At 37.6% G+C, this 21129-nt stretch overlaps 1 protein-coding gene across 7 annotated transcripts in view; it reads right to left on the bottom strand.

Annotated features, from left to right (window-relative positions):
* The window catches only part of Ate1 (arginyltransferase 1), a 217264-nt gene that overhangs the window by 142414 nt on the left and 53721 nt on the right, over window positions 1–21129 (bottom strand). For all 7 annotated transcript variants that reach the window (XM_023708959.1, XM_023708962.1, XM_023708961.1 and 4 more), the window contains one exon: window positions 145–326. In XM_023708959.1, coding sequence (XP_023564727.1) covers window positions 145–326 — 182 coding nt within the window. The remainder of the gene's footprint in view (window positions 1–144; window positions 327–21129) is intronic.

Genomic DNA, 21129 nt, shown 5'->3' with positions numbered 1-21129 from the left:
TATATATCTGGAGGACTGCAATAGCAATAAATTATAATATACTGTCAAATAGGGTTTCTGTTATTACATAATAAAATATAATCAAATGAGCAATTATTTGAAGTTCTATTAACCCATTTTATCAAATGCAAAATGTTGTCTTACCGTAATGCAGAGTAGACACCCAAGGACAGAAATGAATAATCAGGGTCATAGTACAAATAGACAGAAGAAACGCAGTATGGAAGGATGTCAATCACCCCCACAGCAATAATCTTTCCATCAAGCCAGTACTGCTGGTGAAAGGAGCCATAGCCACATTCTGGTCCATTAGGGGGATTCTCTGCCTAGGAAATAGTAGACATACAAACATGATAGTTTGCCACTTTTTTCTAAGGAAAAAAAATCTCATAATTAATCTACTATACTCTTTAATTTACTAAATCCCATAATTTCCTCTCTGTTGCCATCACCTTCCCAGTCAAAACCTATGTTAGGCTGCAAAATATTTTAATAACAAACACAAGGATGAGGAAAGAAAATTGGGAAAAAGATGGAGAGAATGCTTATATGTAGAGCTGTAGCTAGAGAGGATGAGTAACTTATAATGCTGTCACAGCAAGATAGCCACAGTTGACAAAAATTAATTATTTAAAAATAGTTGGTACAGGGCCGGCCAAAGAGCTTAGCGGATTAAAGTGCCTACTTAGACAGAGTCAGGGGCCAGGAGTTTGATTCCCTGGCCTGCTGTGCAGGTCCCACCCCTGGGGCGCGCTGAGACGCCAAGAAGCAATTGAGACTGGGCGTGGTGTTGCGCATCTGTAATCCCAGCACTTGGGAAGCTGTAAACAGGAAGATCACTATGAGTCCGATCTACACAATGAGACCCTGTACACCCTGTACACCCTGTCCTAAAAAAAAAAAAGCTAGTACAGAGAATTTTGAATGATCCCAACACAAAAAAAATGTCTAAGGTGATAGGTATGACATTTATTCTGATCAATTAATTACACTATAAATGTTTTGAATTATAAATTGTATCCCACAAATACATGATTTTCAATTAAAAATATAATGTTCTTAAAGACAGAAATTTGCAAGCTTTCTTAAATTTACTTGTTTTTAAGTGTATTACTTAAATAAATCATTATTAAACTGTATTATCTGTTTCATATAAAGGTAGAAATAATATGTGAAAGATAAAAAAAAAAGAGTTGGGTGAGAAAAAAACGTATGCCCCTACTGCCAGCAAGGCTTGTTCTGTGACCATCTCAACACTGATAAGCCACGTGGCTGGCCACCCTATTCTTTCCAAAGCTCCCATGTAAGCACAAAGTATACTGTGACATATATTTTTAGCTAAAGGAAAATGATTTTTTCATCATTCTTCATACAACTAGAATCCCAGAGAAGAAATCTAAATAATCCTCAGTATAATAGTCCTTTCATAAATTGAGCTGTTTAAAGAACATTTCTCATTTTAAAATTCAATGATTTTAAATATAAGTATTTAAATGAAAATCATGTAAGATTTATGAAGCAATACCAACAGCTTTATTACAAACTGAAAAGATGTCAGAGATAAACAATTTAAGTGAATAAATACAATACAGATTGTGTATCATTTCACACAATTAAAATGACAGGAATATACATGGAAAAAAACAAAGAACCAAAAAAGTTTAAATATCAGGTTTACTAACACTAAAACTAGAAAAAAAAAAAAAAAACAGAAAAAAGCAAATCTATAATTTAATACTGCTCATGAACATACATACACAGATCCTCAACAAAGTATTAGGAATTGAATCTAACAATGTATCTCATTAAATACCATAAACCAGAGAGATTTATTTCAGATACTCAGGGCTTTTTCTTCTTACCCAATCTCTTCCTTTTCTTTTCTTTTCTTTTCTTTCCTTTTTTTTTTTTTTGGTGGAACCAGGGATTGAACTCAGGCCCTTGCACTTGCCAGGGAAGCGCTTATTCCACTGAGCCATCTCCCCGGCCGCACTTTTATTTTCTTTATATTTCACATATCATTTCTTTCCACTTTTGTATGGAACAAAGAACATATGTATGAGAAAAGCAAGTTTTTAAAAAAACGGGAGAGAGAAGCGAGGAACAGAATCACATCTACAGGGTTAAAGCAAGAAAAATCATTATGAGTGCATCAATTGATGCAGGAAACATCTAACATAATCCATTCTTAATTAAAAACTAAAAAAAAAACCTCTTAGCAAACTAGGTATAGTGGAAAACATTCTCAACTTGATAAAAAATAACAAAAGACTTAAGACTGACTTCTCATTTAATAGTAATAAAATGAACAAGGCAGAGATATCTTCTCTAACTCCTATTCAGCATCCCACTTGAAATTCTAGTTAGTAAAATAACATAAAGAAAAAATGGTATCCAAATTGAAAAAAAGAGTAAAAAACTGTCATTTTTGGTGACATGCTTATGTAAAAATATCAAAAATAAAAACTAGAAAAAGCTAGGTTTCAAAACACAAAAGTTATACAAAAACCAACTGTTTTACTTGTATCAGAAATTACTAGATTTTAAATCAAAAACTTACAGTATCACAAAAAAATATATAGAATCTGTACATAGAAAAACTGTAAAATGTATATGAAAGAAATCAAAGGGCTGGCCAGACAGCTCAGCAGACTAAAGCAGACTAAAGAGAAAAAATGTAAAGTGTATATGAAAGAAATCAAAGGGCTGGCCAGACAGCTCAGCAGACTAAAGGCAGAGCTCAGAGGCGGGGGTTTGACTCCCGGCCTGCTGTGCTGGGCCAACCTCCGGGGCACACTGAGAGGTCAATTGAGACTGGGCATGGTGGTGCACGCCTGTAATCCCAGCACTTGGAAGGGTGAAAACAAGAGGATCATTGTGAGTCTAATCTATGTAGTGAGACCCTGTACAACCTGTAGACCCTGTCTTAAATTAATTTTAAAAAAAAATTAAAGAAGCATAAATAATCGCTTCTCGGCCTTTTGGCTAAGATCAAGTGTAGAAGCATAAATAAATGGGAAAATACACATTATGGGTTGGGAGACTGAATATTATTGAGATGTTGATTCTTCTCAAGGTTATATATAGACACTACATTCCTAACAAAAGTCAAAGCAAACTTACTCTGAAGTTCACAGGAAGAGACAAAAGACAAACAACTATCTTGACAACAAATGGTGCTGGAAGAGATCTCCAATTGCAAATGACCACAGAAACAGACTTACACCTTACTCAAAAATTAACTCAAAATAGACACACTCCTAGAACTAAAATTCAAAACCATAAAACTTCTAAATGACAATACTTAGAAGAAAACATCTAGGTGATCTTGGGTTTGGTAATGAGTTTTGGACATAACTCTAAAAGCATAACCCACTGTGGAGATAGCTCAGCGGCATGAGTACCTGCCTGGCAAGCGCAAGGTCCCGAGTTCAACCCCCTGTACCACAAAAAAAAAAGAAAAAGAAAAAGAAAAAAAGTAAGTAAAATAAGTAAACTTTTACCCATTTAGGTAAAAGTTGGTAAGTTACACTTTATTAAAATTAGAAACTTACGATCTATGAAAAATATTGCTAAAAAGAAAAGGTAATGCCATAAGCTAGAGGAAAACATTGCAAAAGACATTTTGGATAAAGAACTATTGAAACTGAACAATAACAACAAAACCAGCCTAATGAAAACATGTACAAAAGATATGAACAAATACCTCACCAAAATAAATGTACCAATGGCAAATAAGCATAAAAATGTTCAACATCATGCATTATTAAGGAATTACAAGTTAAAACACCAGTGAGGGACATTCAGAACTCCCAAGGCTCACAGCTGTGAACATTTCATCCAGGCTCTCTGGCTGTTGGCTCCAGTGATATCTGGGGTCTGAAGCCCCTTATAAAGCCATCTGTTCCCCAGCTTTTCTGTGTTGAAGATTTTCAATTACTGTTTTAAGTCACACTATTATCTGCATACCTAGGTAAACGGTTATTCACACACCAAACCATCTTCACAGGAACTAAGGAAGTCAATAAGGGTCCAACACAAATGAATGAACAGGATGCAATGGTAAACAATACTTCTTGAAACATGAAGTCAAGAATATAATACTAAAAACATAACTAAAACCTTCATAACAACATAAATTCAGCTTATTCTGTATCACCTCAACCTTCAGAAAGAGAAAGAAAGAGTCAGGAGGGAGGGAGCAAGGGAGGGAAGCAAGACAGCAAAACTCCTTTAAAGACTCCCTAATTTTCCCAAAGTAGGCCCAAGAGATCCAATAGAGAGGAAAGCAAACAACAGATAGCTCAGTTATATGAAATGATGACAGAGTATGCAAAGAAATTTGGTTAAGTTCAGGGCTTGGAACATAGTTCAGTGGCATAAGCTTCTGCTGACAAGCACAAGGTCCAGAGTCTGGTCCCTAGTACTAAAAAAGAAAAGAAAAAACAAATTTGGTAAACTCAAAGATAACACAATTCAAAAAGAGTGAAAAAAAAAAATCAAACCAGCCAATGTATTAATACAATAAACAAAAAATTGGAAGAGCAGGCCAAAATATTTTAAAATATAAATGATAACTTTACCAAAGAGACAAACTCCAAAAAACATAAAACAGAAATCCCAGAGACAAAGAATTCTATGGAATTCATAATGACAATAAACAACCAATGTAAAGACAGGATTTCAGAATTTGAGAATAAAATGGAACCACATAATGGCATAATCAGAGAAACCTTAAAAATACTAACACCAAGTAATACATCCACAGCTACTAGATGACAGTAAAATGTCTATCCAAAAGCTAACTGGACTAAGAAATTAGAGAACGGGGCTTGCGAGATAGCTCAGAGGACTAAAGCGCCTGCTTAGGCAAGCTTAGACAAGCATAGGGACTACGACTTGATCCCTAGCACCACATGATGTGTCAGCCCCATCCCCAGGGCAGGCTGAGCCAACCAGAGTCCACGCATGGTGGCATATGCCTGTAAGCCCAGCACTGAGGAGGCTGAAGGCAGGAGGATCACCATAAGCCTGAGCTGCACAGTGAGATCCTGTATCAACCAAATACATTTTTAAAAAAAGAAATTAAGAGAACGGAATAAATGGAATTTTAATATTTGTTTACACAAAAATGCAGCAGAGTACTTTTCAGGACAGGGAACGAATGCAACATACTGGTATGCAAAGCTTATAAAACACCAAATAACTACAATGAGAAAGGAGTCTCTGCATAATATTAGTTTAAAAATCTCAGAAGTTCAATATAAAGACAGAACCATAAAAGCTGTCAGAGAAAAAACATTTTTAAAGGTAAACTCATTAGAATTACAGCAGACTTTTCAACAAAAATTTTAAAGGAGAGAGCTTGGAGTGAAGTGTTTCAAGTCCTAAAATAAAACAACTTTCAACTCAAACTAATATATCTTGCAAAACTAGTTTCAACATTGATGAAGAAATAATGGCATTCTATGACAAAGAATGCTTGAAGAAATTTATGAGCACCATACTCAAAAAAAATACTCAAGAATACTATATCTCAGGCAGTGACAATGACGTTCATACAAAGTCAAAAGCAAAAATAAAAGTTGAATAGAATGAATACACCAACAAAGTGAATAATTAAAACAAAAAGGAAAAAACAGTGAACAACAGAAAAACAAGAGAATGACAGGAGTAAGAAAGTATCTTTCAGTAATAACCCTCAAAGTAAATGGGCTAAATCCTCCAATTAAAGAACACAGATTGGTAGACTTGATCAGAAAACAAAATACAATAGTCTCAAATAAGCAAAAAAATTGTAGACTAAAAATCAAAGGGTAGAAAACAATATTCCAGCCAGCAAGATAGCTCAGTGGACTAAGCACCTGCTTAGACAAGCACAAGGACCAGGGTTCGATCCCTGGCACTACATGCCAGGCTGGTCCTGCCCCTGGGGCGGGCTGAGCTGGCCTCTGAGACTGGGTGGGGTGGCACACATCTGTAATCCCAGCACTGGGGAGTCAGAAAACAGGAGGATCACTACGAGTCCGACTGTGTAGTGAGACCCTGTACCAAATACACTTGAAAGAAAGAAAGAAAGAAAGCACTGGGGAGTCAGAAAACAGGAGGATCACTACGAGTCCGACTGTGTAGTGAGACCCTGTACCAAATACACTTGAAAGAAAGAAAGAAAGAAAGAAAGAAAGAAAGAAAGAAAGAAAGAAAGAAAGAAAGCAGGCAGGCAGGCAGGCAGGCAGGCAGGCAGGCAGGCAGGCAGGCAGGCAGGCAAGCAAACAATATTTCATGTACCAGGACATCAAAAGCAAGCAGGGCGATGGGGGAAAACAAAGCCTTCCCTCCTACTTTTCTCATTACTGGAAGAAAATACCTGACACACACAAGTTGAAGAAGTAAATGTTTATTTTATCTCACAGTCTGTAGGGGTTTCAGTCTAGTCAGCCAGCTCTAAGACAGCACAGCATGGCAGAGAGGCACTGCAGGGAGGAAGCAGCAAGCACCACAGGCAGGCAGGCAGGTTGGGCGGGTGCCTGAGTGGATGGATGAACAGGCCACACCCACTTTGATCCACCATGTTTCATCTCACCCAGCTACAGAGCCCATCAATGGACTGCTCTAGTATCGCACACCTCTGACCCAGGATCACACACCCATGATCCAGTCACCTCCCAAAGCACCAGCTATGAGTGCACGAGGCTTTAGATATAAGCCATTATTACCCTCTAAAATCAGGAACAAGACAAGAAGGTACACTATCACAAAACCTGTTCAATATAGTATTCAAAACAGCTAGAGCAATGAGGCAAGGTAAAGAAATAAAAGGGATATATTTAAGAAAGGAAGAAGTCAAAATTATCATTATTTATGGATGACAAAATCCTTTAATAGGAGTTTCAAAACTTCAGCCAAAAAGTTACTAGAATAACAAAATTTAACAACATAGTAGGTATAAAATCAAAAATATTCTTGTATACCAATAATGAACCCAAAGAGAAAGCAATTGGGAAAATGACCATTCACAATAATAACAAGAAAAATTAAAACACTTAAGAATTAAACTAAGGGGCTGGCAGGATAGCTCAGTGGTCTACAGCACCTGTTTAGGCAAGCTTAGGCAAGCCTAGGGACCACGGTTCGATCCCCAGCACCACATGCCATGCCAGCCCCACTCCCAGGGTGGGCTGAGCTGGCCACAAAAAAATAAATAAAACAAGTACAATTAAAATAATAATAAAGAAATAGAAGTTTACTTTAAATACAGTCAACATAAATTATGATACACAGAACATGTAAGTCAAAATATACTGTGATATTAAATAAAATAGAACTAAAATTAAAAAAAAAAAAGAAAGAATTAAACTAAGGAAGTGGAAGACCTCTACAATGAAAACTGTAGCACTCTGAAAATGGAGCCACCAGAAAATGGAAAGACATTCTCTGTTCCTGGATAGGCAGACGCAACACTCTCTACTGGGTCATGCTTCCAAAACTGATGTATACATTTAATACAGCTGCAATCCAAATATCAACAGCATTCATAACAGACCTGGACAAAATTGCAAAACTCATATTGAACCAGAAGAGACCCAGACTTGCTAAAGCAACCCTAGATAACAAGAGCAAACTACACAGTATTACAATCCTGAATTTCAAGTCACATCACAAAACTACAGTGATTTTAAAAAACAAACAAACAGCACAAGAACACATGTGCATTAATGGGAAAGAAGAGAAGATGCAGAAACAGCCCCAAACACACTCAGCCACCTGAAAAGGAGGCCAAACACATACACTGGATGAATGAGAGCCTCATGAACAATCAAGCTAGGAAAATTGGGCTATGTTTACACATGCAAAAATGAAATCTAGACACATACCTCTCATGTACTAAACTAAAATCAAAATAGTTCTAAGACGTAAATATTAAAACAATCCATATGAAGATAAAACTCTTGAAGATGTGAGCAAATAATTTACGAAAAAAGCCAAAAAACCCAATTGTTCAAGAAATGTCAAAAATCAACAAATAAGACTTATCAAATTAGGAAGCTTCCATACAGCAAAGGAAACAACAGTTCAGAGAATAGAGAAAAGCATTTGCCAACTACACTTCAGACAGTGAGCTAATATCTAGAATATTTAAGGAACTCAGGGCCGGCCAAATAGCTCAGCGGATTTGGCGCAGGGGCCAGGGGTTCGATCCCCAGGTCTGCTTAGCTGGTCCTGCCCCCAGGGCGTGCTGAGACAGCAATTGAGACTGGGTATGGTGGTACGTGCCTGTAATGCCAGCTTTTGGGAGGCTGTAAACAGTGGATCACTACGAGCCTGATCTAGTAGTGAGACCCTGAACACCCTGTAGACCTCTCCCTAAAATACAAAAAAAAAAAAGGAACTCAAAGAAATCAGACCTCCTTAAAAATCAGACTCATGCAAAAAATGGGCAAGTGAAATGAATAGACACACTTCTTAAAAGTACAAATGGCCAATGCATAAAAAGAAGTCCAGCCTTTAGTAGCAAGTTAAAACAACACTGAGATCCCAACTACGTAACAAGAAATACCCAAGTCCATATGTACTATACAATTTTATGTAAACTGTCTTCTGAATGTAAGCCCTGAGGCTTATAGGAATGAAGCTCTGTACCTTTAAAACTAATCATGAAGGAAAGAAGCCACTGCGGTGACAGAGACAGAGAAAAATTGTCAGTTCCTGATGTGTATGGTTGGGAGCCTGTCATATGTCAAAAAAAAAAAGCACGTCTAAAGCTAATTAGATGATGCAAAATGAATGTAAATTCTTCCATGATTTCAGCTTATGCTTCATTCTCAGGCTCATTAATTCTAATGTTTATGTTCATTCACCCATTTTATTTATCATGAAATAAGAACATAGTAAGTATGGGCTCAGTAAGGATATTTTCAATAAATAAGCAATATATTCTATTTACTAAATGAAAATCAGTTGTATTTGTACTAGCTTGAAATGATTTTTTCTAAGTGCATTACCTCCACAGTTTATGTTTTCATTCCTCTTATCCCTAGACCACCACCTTGCTAACCTAGTTTACTTCATGGGGTTTTTTTTTCCTGTATTTCTAATTATAACCAATTTATACTACCACCAAGTATTATTCCAGCTTTTCAATTCATGTGAAAGTTTGGTCTTCTCCATCTGTGGAGTAGTTTACACATAAAAGGGGCTGTCTCATAATTATTTAGGAAAGAACAAACCATACACTTATCTACTTTGAAGACGTTCACTTCAGAGATGATAAAATCTGAAACCGAGGAGTAACACAGTACAGTGATCATAGAAACAGGGAGTCACACAAACTGGCCCCTTAGCTCCTAGATCAATTTTATTTTTATGCTATTTACAAAAGCCAGCCAATCAAAGACAGTTAAATTAACTCATTTTCGTATCTTTTTTCTAACTTTTTTTTTTTTTGGTACCAGAGATTGCACTCAGGACCTTGTGTTTGCCTAGCAGGGGCTTAAGCCATTGAGCTATCCCCAGTCTAATAGACTCATTTTCTTTTTGCCATAATTTTATTGATAAACAAATAGCAATGAGACCATTTCAAATCAAATCGGTAGGACAGTTTCAATAATTAACACACTGCATACATTCTTCTTAGAATTGCTGTACAAGATGCGGACTTGATATCCTATTTACAAACACCATTAGAACAAATCCCTCTATTCATTAAGAGAATGTAACTATATATCTATCCCAACCACTTTGAATACACAGATACAAAATGGACATTCATCTGTATACCCTTTTTTTTGGATTAAGTTCCGTTATTTGAATATTCTAGGTGTGTAAACTCAGCAAAATATTCTAAAAGAGTCCAGCAGCCCATAATAGTATTGGGTCTTCCGCTTGACTGGCAATGTCAGAAACTGTTGACCTGAGTTAGACTCATTTTCAAACACCCCTCTTTATAGTTAACTCAGTAAAAGCATGAACATCAAAATTATTATTTCACAAAACATGCAGTTTTTTGTTCCTTTGTTCTCTTAAAGCTGCTTTTGTTGTGTTTCCTTTCTTTCCAACAAGATTTTTGATAATTTAAACATAAATGATTTATGTTTCTCCCTTGTGGGGCCTTTTGAAATACAAATTCCTATAAAGGACGTTGTATTTCAAAAATGGAAAACAATACAAGTAACAAGAAAGAAGTGATCATCTCCAAAGAACTAAAGGTTATTTCAGCCCTACCAGTGAATAATGTTCTATCGTTCCCAATTTGATTAGTGCAAATCACTACACAGTTTTCAACAGGTATGTAACAGCTATGGAGAATGGCTAGGCAGTAAATCTAAGATACTGATTCTCTCTGCCTTCTTCGAAGCTGGAGTAGCCAGAGCCTTGAGCAACTCCGGAGAAAAATTCAGTATCTACTTTCCAATATAAATTTGACATGCAGTGTAAACAACAACAACCAAAATAGGGTGCATATTTAATTTTTTCTAAAATTAAATATTAGAATGTATCTCTTACTTCTCAAAACTCTTCAATGAAACTGAAAGGGAAGCAATACTCCCAAAATCCTTCTTGGAAGCAAGCATTCCCTGACACCAATACCATAGAAAGATCCAACGAAAAAAGAGAAATGTAGGCCAATTTCTCTGATGCACACAGACACAAGAAACCTCAATAAGATACCAGCAAAAAGAATGCAGCAATCATCAAGAACAATATATACCATGACCAAGAAGGATTCATGCCAGGGATGCAGAGATAGTTGCACATCAATAAATGTAACACACCACAAAGCAGAGCAAGGGTAAGAACTGTATGATCATCCAGGTGTGATGGCACATTCCTGTAATTCCAGCACTCAGGAGACTGAAGCAGGAGGACTGCTCTGAGTTCAAGGCCAGCCCATGTAAAACCATAAAAAATCAGAATAGATGGTCTTTACCTCAATCTGATAAAAGCCATCTATGATAACCCAACAGCCAACATCATACTAACTAGACAAAAACTGAAAGCTTTCACTCCAAAATAAAAAACAAGACAAGGTTGTCCACTGTCACCACTCTTATACAATACAATTCTGGAACTATTAGCCAGAACAAATAGAAAAAAAAAAAGGACAAGAAAAGAAGCAGCTAAGTTATCATTCTTTTGGATGATATACTCTACATACAAGACCCCAAAAATGCCACCCAAAAAATCCTAGATTTAATACCCAAATTCAGGAGCAATGCTGGCAATGCTGGCTACTAAATTTGCACTCAAAAATCAATAGTAGGCCGGGAAGATGGCTCAGTGGAATAAGTGCTTCCCTGGCAAGCGCAAGGGCCTGAATTCAACCCCCGGTTCCGCAAAAAATAAATAAATAAATTTTAAAAATTAAAAAAAAAATCAATAGCATTCATGTACATGAATAACATACTCAAAGAGAGAGAAATTAGAGAAACAACATCTTTTACAACAGCATCCAAACAAATGAAATACCTAGGAATCAATCCAACAAAAAAGTAAAAGATTTTATAATGAAAACTACAGTATTCAAAAAAAGAAGATCAAACAAGATTTCCAAATATGGGAAGATAGCCCTTGGACAGGAATAACCAATATAGTGAAAATGGCCACACTTCCAAATCCTGATACAGATTTAATGCAATCCCATTCAAAACACCAACAGTATCTCACAGAATTAGAGAAAACAATACTAAAATTCATTTGGAACCAGAAGTAACCTAGAATAGCAAAACCAATTCTGGGCAGCAAAGGCAAAGCAAGCAGCATCACAATCCCTGACTTGAAATTAAAGCAGTATGGTACTGACAAAAAGCAGAGGCCAGGATCAATAGAATAGATTAGAAGATGCAGAAACAACTGCAAACACTTAGTCACTTTATCTTTGACAAAGAAGCCAAACACCTTTGCTGGAACAGTATCTTTAATAAATGTTGCTGGAAAAACCTGCTTTCCATATGCCAGAGATTAAAATTAGATTAAAAAGCAGAAATGGTAAATGTATGAAAAACGTCCAACATCACTGGTCATTCGAGAAATGCAATAGTGAGATTCTACTTCATTCCAGAAAGAATGGCTAGCATTAAGAAATCAACCAATAACAAAGCTTACCAGGGCTGTGAGAAAAAAATTATCCTTTAGCACTGTTAGTAAAAGTATAAACTGATGCAACCAGTAGGAAAAAAAAAAAAGTACTGTAGAAATCAGTGTGGAGATTCCTCAAAAATCTACAAGTAGTTCCATTTAACCCAGCCATTCCGCTTCTTGGTATCTTCCCCAAAGAATCAAAGGAATACATCACAAAAATATATACACACCCATGGTTACAGCAGCACAGTTTCTAATAACTAAAGCTTGGAAACATCAAAAAAAAAAAAAAAAAAAAAAAAGCCCATCAATGAACAAGAAAATGTAGTTTTCTTACACAATGGAGTTCTATTTTGCCATAAAAAAAGCATAAGCTCGAGACATTTCTGGCTAAATGAATGCATGGGAACATATTCTTAAGTGAAATAAATTGGATGCACATGTTTAAATGCAGCATTGTTTCTCTGGTGTGAGAAACTGAATGTGTAAATAAGGACCAAAATGTAAAACAGATATTGGGAAATGGAAAGAAAATGTTCAAATGAGAGGAAAAAGAAAAGTGGGAAGCAGGAAGAAGAAAGGAAGAAAGGGACAAGAAAAAAGGAAATAAAAGTAAAACAAAAAGGAAACAAAGCTTTTGTAAGTAAAGAGGCAAAGAGGGGTTGGAGGGAAAGGGAAGGAAAAAAAAAAGAATCAAAATATATCATGTAAGACTGGGTGTGGCAGCACATGCCTGTAATCCCAGTGCTGGGGAGGCTGAAATCAGGATCACTATGAGTCTGAGCTGCATAATGAGACCATGTAGCAAATACATGAAGAAAAAAAAAAGATGTCATCATGTGCAGGTACAAATTCCCAACGATGAATGCTATCATTATATGTAGCTAAAATGTATCAATAAAAATAAAAAGTACAGAAGGCAACAGGCAAACTGATTACATACGGGGGCCGGGGAGATGGTTCAGTAGTATAAGCACTTCCCTGGCAATCACATGGGCCTGACTTCAATCCCTGATTCCGTCAAAAAAAAAAGAAAAAAAAGAAAAAGAAAAACCGATTACATAGCTCCTCTCAGAGAAATGTTGGATCACCGTAAGACAGGCATTATGCCTACTCTGGGCTATACCAGTGGCATCTGCATCAGTGGGAAGTTTGTTAGAAAGTTCAACAGCTCAGATGTTGGACTACACTCTGACCTATACAGTCAGTAACCTCACATTAACAAGATATGGGGGCATTTCATGAGAACCCCTTCTCTAGATGAGAAATTGGAGGGCAAGCCAACCCCCTTGCATGCAAAATCAGGGTATGATCAGCAAGCTGTTGAACAGTAGAGGTTGAGTGATATATAGGCTGCTTCTTCCCCTCTTCTTCATCATCCACTGTGGCATTAACTAAGGCAACCAAAACTATACAAGGAGAGACAAATGTAAATCCAGAGCACAGCCAATAATTTAGTTAGAGAGCCTATACACATATATATTCTCATCTTCATACTGGTCTAACAATTAATTGGCAGAGAGCCTGAACCAATCAAACCCCAAAAGCAGTTTCTTCAAGGGAGAAAGGGAAAGGTTGTAGCAAAGCTCACATTGTTTTTGAAACAGCTGAATGAATTCAATGGACAAAAACTACATTCCCAAGTATTAACAATACATACGTTTAACTTTGAGAGGGTATCTTCTGGCTCTTTCTATTGTCTTCAACGGCCCCAACACCAACCTCAAGGGAAAGAACTATGTCTTCAAACAGTCCCTTAAATTCTCTATTGGCTTGAGAATTCTAATTCATTACATAAGATGGTGGCATTTCTTCTTTTGTGAATGTGGCATTTTTTTAACATCTTATTTAGTTAAGGCCTTTTCAGTGTCAACATTCAACAGTCACAAACGCAGCAGGAGATATAATTACAGATAGTGCAGGAAAATGCATGTACTATTTGGGAAATGAAAAATAAGAGGAATTTGCCTTAATGGCAAAGCATCTTATGAATCAACAGGTCTCAAATTTCCTGGTCTCAGAATTGCTTTACATTTAGAAAGTTACTGAGTGGGGGCCTGGTCCTAGCTCAGTTCTTTAAGTGGCTGCGTCCACAAAGCTGTCAGCCTCAGGTTGCTGTAGTTCAATCCCCACAACTCCAGCCAGCCAAACCTGCCCTGAAGGCATTCGGAGGGGAAAAAAAAAATCCTTATAGAAAGTTACTGAGAATTCCAAATGGTTTATCTGACTATGTCTATAGATACTTGGTTAGATCTTAAAAGTCTTTTAAAATATATGTACAGGGGCCAGGGAGATGGCTCAGTGGAATAAGCGCTTCCCTGGCAAGTGCAAGGGGCTGAGTTCAATCCCCAATTCTGCCCAAAAAAAACCCTATTAATTCACTTTAATAAATAAATAAATAAATAAATAAATAAACCCAGCATGTTTACTTTAGTTTGTGGAGGAAAAAAAAGAAAACTATATTTTCCACAATCAAAAAAAATACAGTGGGGGGATGTTGGGATAAGAAAGAGTTAATATAGACACATGCTAAATAACCTGCAGGGCATGTGGCACTAGGAAAAAGAAAATAGGGCAGCAACAGCTGCAGGAGTAACCAAGAACACTTGGAACTCAAGGACACCCTGTTTCTGTGTCCTTGCTCCCAGATGCCTAGCAGGTTCTCACATATAGGATAGCCTAAACATTAATCTTGGACACATAGGATAGGATCTTATTATGTTCACCTAAAGCAACCCAAAGGCTGAGACTCAAGATATATAAAAATAAAGACCAAAGACAGGGTAGCAGCATTTTTAGCTCTAGCCCTCGCTTTGCTTGCATTAAGTGTCCATGCGTCTTTGTTTGCGGCCGGCGCCCATGAGTCTTTCCCAAGAAAGACTCAACAGGGGGAAATGGCACTACTGTATATTTTACAAATCTTTTTAATTCCCACCTTAACAATGAACAGGCTGGTTCTCATGTCTGCCTTTGCATTAACTTGCCAACATCATGAACCTGTACACTAAAGAGAAAATGGACGTGAACAGTTCTGAGAAAATGAGAGTCAAAATAATTTTGACCCCAAACATCCTCTGCCACAGCTGATGAGATAGCTCAGCAGACTAAGCATCTGCTTAGGCAAGTGCAGGGACCAGGATTCAATCCCAGGCACCACATGCTGCACAGACCCCACTCCTGGGCCCACTGAGATGGCCACTAAGACTGGGCATGGTGCCACATACCTGTAATCCCAGAACAGGAGAAGCTGAAAACACAGGGGATCAGTATGAGTCTGAGCTTCATAGTGAAGCTGTACCAAATACACTGGAAGGAAGGGAGGGAGGAAGGGAGGGAGGGGAGGGAAGGACGGACAGATGGACGGATGGATGGAAATAATCCTCTGACAGGGTTTTAGGGACCCCCCCAGAGTTGTTTGATCATACTTGTGATAACCAGTGATGTATATATTTTTAAATACATGCAGGCAGAGGAGGTACCTATAAACTATAAACTACAAATTGAAAGGGAGCAGTTAAAGTGATTTGAGCTCAGCATTCATAGCCAAAAGATTGGGTTTAAATCCCACTCTACTACATGCTTTATGGCTATTTGACCCTAAGCAAAATAGTAATTTGGCTTCTTTTTAAAATTTCATTGTCTAGGGCTAGGGAGATAGCTAAGCAGTCTAAGTCCCCACCTGGCAAGCACAAGGACTTGGATTCAATCCTCAATACCACATGCTGTGCCAGCCACCAAAACTGGGCGTGATGATGCATGCCTATAATCCCAGCACTGGGGAGGCTGACACAGGAGGATCACTACAAGTCTGAGCTGCATAGAGACCCTGTACCAAACAAACATATAAATACATAAATGGTTTTAAAAAATTTTAAAGACTGTATTTAAAACAATTAAAATTTCATTGTCTACATTTTAAAACGAGACTAACATTACTGCTTACCCTCAATAATACTTGTGAGAACAAATGACAATGTACAAATAAAAGTTGGCTATGAGCAAATTTAAGCTAGTTTTCACTTTTGGTTTTAAGGGATCTGTGATTAGTGATCAACCTGTAAACGCCCAGCTGAACTGACCTAGCATGGTCCTGTGTGTGGGAGGCCCACCTGAGGATTGTTGCCTGCATCAAAAGAACAGAACTAGAGAGTCTGTTGGAAAGGCTGTTAGGGAAACTGCTGGAGAAGCTGTTGGAAGCTGGTTCTTTTGGGCTATTCTGGAGAACCGAATGATGCTGGCTTTCCTGGTGAGTTTGGGTGGTCTCGTCAAGAGTATGAGCTTGAGCCGTCATTGTCACTGAGAATGGGTGCTGTTCACTTTGAGAGCTCTGGTCCTCACCCTGAGCACCGCTTCCAGGCTCTGGAGGGGAAGATGGTGCACAGCTCAGCCTCAAGGAGAAGCTTGTCACGTTGGCTTTCTTGATGGGAACTTGGCTTTCCTCATCCTCGGAGGAGCTGGGGTCCTCACTGTTGCTGAGGATGGCTGTGGTACTTTTCAGGGGAGCTCTGAAAAGTATGGCTGGCACCGCATGTGGTCCTGGGGATTGCTTATCTTGAGCGTTGTTTCTTGGCTCCAGTGTAGATCCCTCAGCCTGATAGCACAGATCCTTCATCCTGCTGGCAGACTTTCTAGATTCTACCACTGACCTTTGGGCCTTCCCAGTGCACACCCATGAAGCAGGCCTGCATGAGACATTGTCATGGACTCTAGCCTCCAGTAGGACTCATGGGAGACATTGTTTTGAGCTCTAGGTCTTCTGCAGAAGACACTCATGCAGAATACTACTGTGAGATTCAGGCCCTTAGCTGAATTCTTTGGTCTTTAGTGTGTGGACAGATTTCCTGCACTGGTTGTATACGATTCTTTGGGTGATTCATTATAAAATAATCTTACAAAATGTGTCCAGTATTGTATTGTTCACCTTGAAAAAACCCCAACCCATGACAGTCTGACTAGTACACTCTAAAAAACTGTGTTTACAATATTATACCAGTAGCTTCTTGAAAGTAAAGTTACAAAAAAAAAAAAAAAAAAAAAAGTTACTTAAACTACTAGCAGCTACCTTCAGTTTCCTCATAAATTAGTGATTTGATTAGCAATATTTAATAGTTTGCTTTCTGAAGTCTAGACTCTGCACAGAGTTTTGGATATGTGAAAATTAATCAGCATAGTTATTTTTCAGAAGTTCCTGAATTTCAAGGATTTAGCTGATAACAAGAAGAAAATAATAGTGCTCACCTCTTGCTATACAAAAGAAAACCTATCTTAAATGCTGGAGAAAGACGATATGGTTTCAGTGATTAATGAGCTTCACAGTCAAGCCCCAAAGACGACGTCGTGTAGAAAGGACATCAATATGAACAGGCCAAGTCTTGCTTCCAGCCAAGCGGTTCCCCAACGGGCATGTATTTCCTGTGATAAAATGCACCTGTCTCCTCACCCATCTGCCTCTAGAAACCTCAGCCATGCCTAAAACAAATGCTGTGAGGGCTCAAAGGCACAAGAAAGAAGTCATCTGAGGTGATTCAGTAAAAGTTAACAGGGAGAGGGAAAGGCTTCAGGGCATTTAGAAAGCAGATCCTAACCTTGCCTCCTTTCCAAGGAACCAAAGATTTCACTCTCTAGGTGTTCCTGTATGACAAAAAGTCTGCAATTAGACAATGTAATGTCCTGAATTTCTTTAGTAAGCAATACAGTTAAAGCAAAGTCTGGAAAGTAATCATTTTTAGGCACATAGTAAAAAGTCTCCATTGTTTTAACTTATTTCTCCAATTGCTTTGCATTCTGTTAACAGTTTTGTAAAACAGTACATCAAAGTCTAGATTCATTTTAAGAACAGAAACACAGATGTGCTAAGCCACACACGTCCTCTAACATAGCAAAACTAAGTTTGAAATACTGTGAAATTAAGAAATGAAATAGTAATTTGGAAAATGAAAACAGTAATACTTGTGATTAGTATATCACCTATTTTTATAAGTAATTTAAAATCAAATGCAACTGATTCCTAACATTCTGGATGATAATCAGTATATTAAAGGCAGAAAAAAATACATTTTATATTATCAGTGAAAAGATTACAATTCTCTAAAATTATTTTCTATATTTCCCATATTTTTAAGTATGCATTCATTAAAACTCAGAAGTTAAAAAAAAGTTAAAGAATTATTAATAACTGCTAACTAGGATAGAAAAATTATCTGATTCTGGGGCAGCAATTGAGACTGGGCATGGTGGCGCCTGCCTGTAATCCCAGCTCTTCAGAGGCTGAAAACAGGAGGATCACTATGAGTCTGATTCAAAGACAAATCTCAGCCTCTGGAAACCAGTGTTAGGGCCAAATAGCTCGGCGGATTAAAGCACCTGCAAGCAGGTGCAGGGACTGCGGGTTTGATCCCCAGGCCTGCAGTGCCAGCCCTGCCCCCGGGGCGTGCTGAGGTAACTGAGACTAGGTGTGGTGGTGCACGCCTGTAATCCCAGCTCTTGGGAAGCTGTAAACAGGCGGATCACTATGAGTCTGATATAGTAGTGAGATCCTGAACACCCTGTGGACTCTTCCCTAAAATACAAAAAATTAATAAATAGAAAAATTATCTGAAAGACATTACTAGGTGATTTAATCCATTTGAGTCCTCTATAACAAAATATGTTAGACTAGATAATTTATTAAAAAAAAAAAAAAAAAAAAAACTATACTGCTTTCAGTTCTGGATGCTGGGAAAACTAAAGTTTTTTACTAGCAGGTCTGGTGTCTGAAGAAGCCTGCTATTCACAGGCAGTGCTTTCTGTGTCCACATACAGAGGCAGAGGTAAGGCAGCCTCCTTTACCTCTTTTATAAGGTCAGTAATCTTTTTTTTTTCAAAGTTTTATTGATAAACAGCAATGAGACAGTTTCAAATCAAATCGGAAGTACAGTTTCAACAAATAATACACTGCATATATTCTTCTTAGTGGTTAATTGCTGTACAAGAAGTGGACTTGTGATCCTATTTACAAACACCATTAGAACAAATCATTCTATTCATTAAGAGAATGCAACTATATATCTATCCCAACCACTTTGAATACACAGATACAAAATGGACATTCATCGGTATACCCCATTTTTTCTAAGTTCCGTTATTGAATATTATAGGTGTGTAAACTCAGCAAAATATTCCAAAAGAGTCCAGTAGCCCATAATAGCATTGGGTCTTCTGTTTAACTGGCAATGTCAGAAATTCTTGACCTGAGTCCCCCACAGCTCAACCCAACAGCATGGCTTTATTTCCTACATTTCGTCTTCATACTTTTCTACTGGATGGTTAAGACCAAGGTAAAGCAGGACCTATGCAACAAGAGTTGTAGCTTTTTGGTCTGAGAAGGTCAGTGAAATGCCCTCAGGATTTGTCCTGAGATCCTGTACCTCAGATTGTAGAACCTTTGTCAGTGCAGCCATGTGGATGAGTCATGGCCATTGCTTGGCCAATGTGCTCTCTGTGAAAGCCTGAGAGAGTATCTTCTCCCATGTGACTCTCCTTAGGCACACTCTACGTCAGCGATCACTTTCCTCTTTGGCCCCATAATCTTCTTGATCAGAAAATTTGGGACACTACCGAGGTACATGACGTTACAGTACAAGTTCTCATATAAGGACAGTAATCTTAACCGTGAAGACAAAGCCCTCAACATTTTCAATTTCCAAAAGGCCCCACCTCTTAATACTATTATACTGGGTATCACCTTCCAACATTTGAATTTGGGGGTATACTAACATTCAGGATATAGCACTAGGTTTTCTTTCACTGGGCTTAATTTTCTATAGACTGGATTGTTTTGAAACTCTGTAAGGGCAGATTAACCTACAGATTTCCATCCAGAGAATGAGTAACTGCAAAGTTTCCAGTTACCACCTTATGTGATAATAAATTATTGCTTTTTTCTAATCTAGCTACCTCGCCTCAATCATTTATTAAATTTATGTATATCTAATTATAGTCAAACACTGCACCAGTTTTAATGTCTTACTAGTTTCGCATTAACCAAGGAATCAAATAAAATTGATGCATTCATGTTCTGCTTGTACGATTTTACCTTTCTAAAAATTATAGTTTAAAGCTCTGGCAGTCACCCATGGAGGAATGCACATGAACAGAACGCAGTGAACGAGAAGCACTCCTCACTGCTGTGCTTAGGGCACCTTTTCTTCGATCCCAAAGAAACTTCCAAGTAGCAAGCGAGCTTTAACTTTTCATATTCCATTTCATTGCATCTTTTTTCTCTCCCCTGCCTGCCTGCCTGCCTCTGCTTCTGCCTCTTGTCTGTGTTTCTCTAGAAAGTTTACACTTTCGTTTTTGCTTCTGGTTCATTCACAAGCAGTAATACCTCTAGTAGTATTATTAGGAGTAACAAATGGATTTAATTTATGGTTTCTGCTGGATAGCTGATGGAGATCTATTCTGTTGGATAGCAAGATAAAAAATTTGGTGTATCTTTTGTTCTGTTCATCTGCTTATTTATCTGAATTGAATCAATTATAGAAAACAGCTCTCTGATATGGATATTGAGAGGCCTCTGGTTTCACATCAGAGCTGAGGCTGAAACTGTAGCACTGATGCACACAGCTATCTACACGTCTGTGCTCAGAATTTAGAAAAACCTTTACTTCTTTTTGTGTGTGAACTATTTTCCTACCTTCAGATGATATATTAAATTATACCCTTAAATACAGCTCTATAAAACTGATTTACAAAAATAAGCATATACGTAAGTTAAATATTTTCTAAATTCAAAAAAGTAAACTCCTTAAAGAAACTGTTAGCTCAGAAACCATTTTAAGAATATAAATATACCTAAGTTGAATAGACAAATCAAATTGACTTAAAATTTTTGGTTTAAGGAGAAAAAAGTTACATCTCTTCTCAGATTTATTAAACATAACCACAATGTATCAGTGGATTAAAAAAAAAAAAACAGTGAGATCGAGGTTGGTGTTTGCAGAATCGCTGTAACAAGCTCGCGCTGCTCCTCGCCTTTAGGTCCTCTTCGCCCCTGAAGGCAAAGCACGTGTC

This window comes from Octodon degus, unplaced genomic scaffold, assembly GCF_000260255.1.
Source record: "Octodon degus isolate 3935 unplaced genomic scaffold, OctDeg1.0 scaffold00010, whole genome shotgun sequence".
Taxonomy (NCBI): Eukaryota; Metazoa; Chordata; class Mammalia; order Rodentia; family Octodontidae; genus Octodon; species Octodon degus.
The sequence above is the reverse complement of the archived record's forward strand: the minus strand, read 5'-3'. Positions and strand labels throughout refer to the sequence as shown.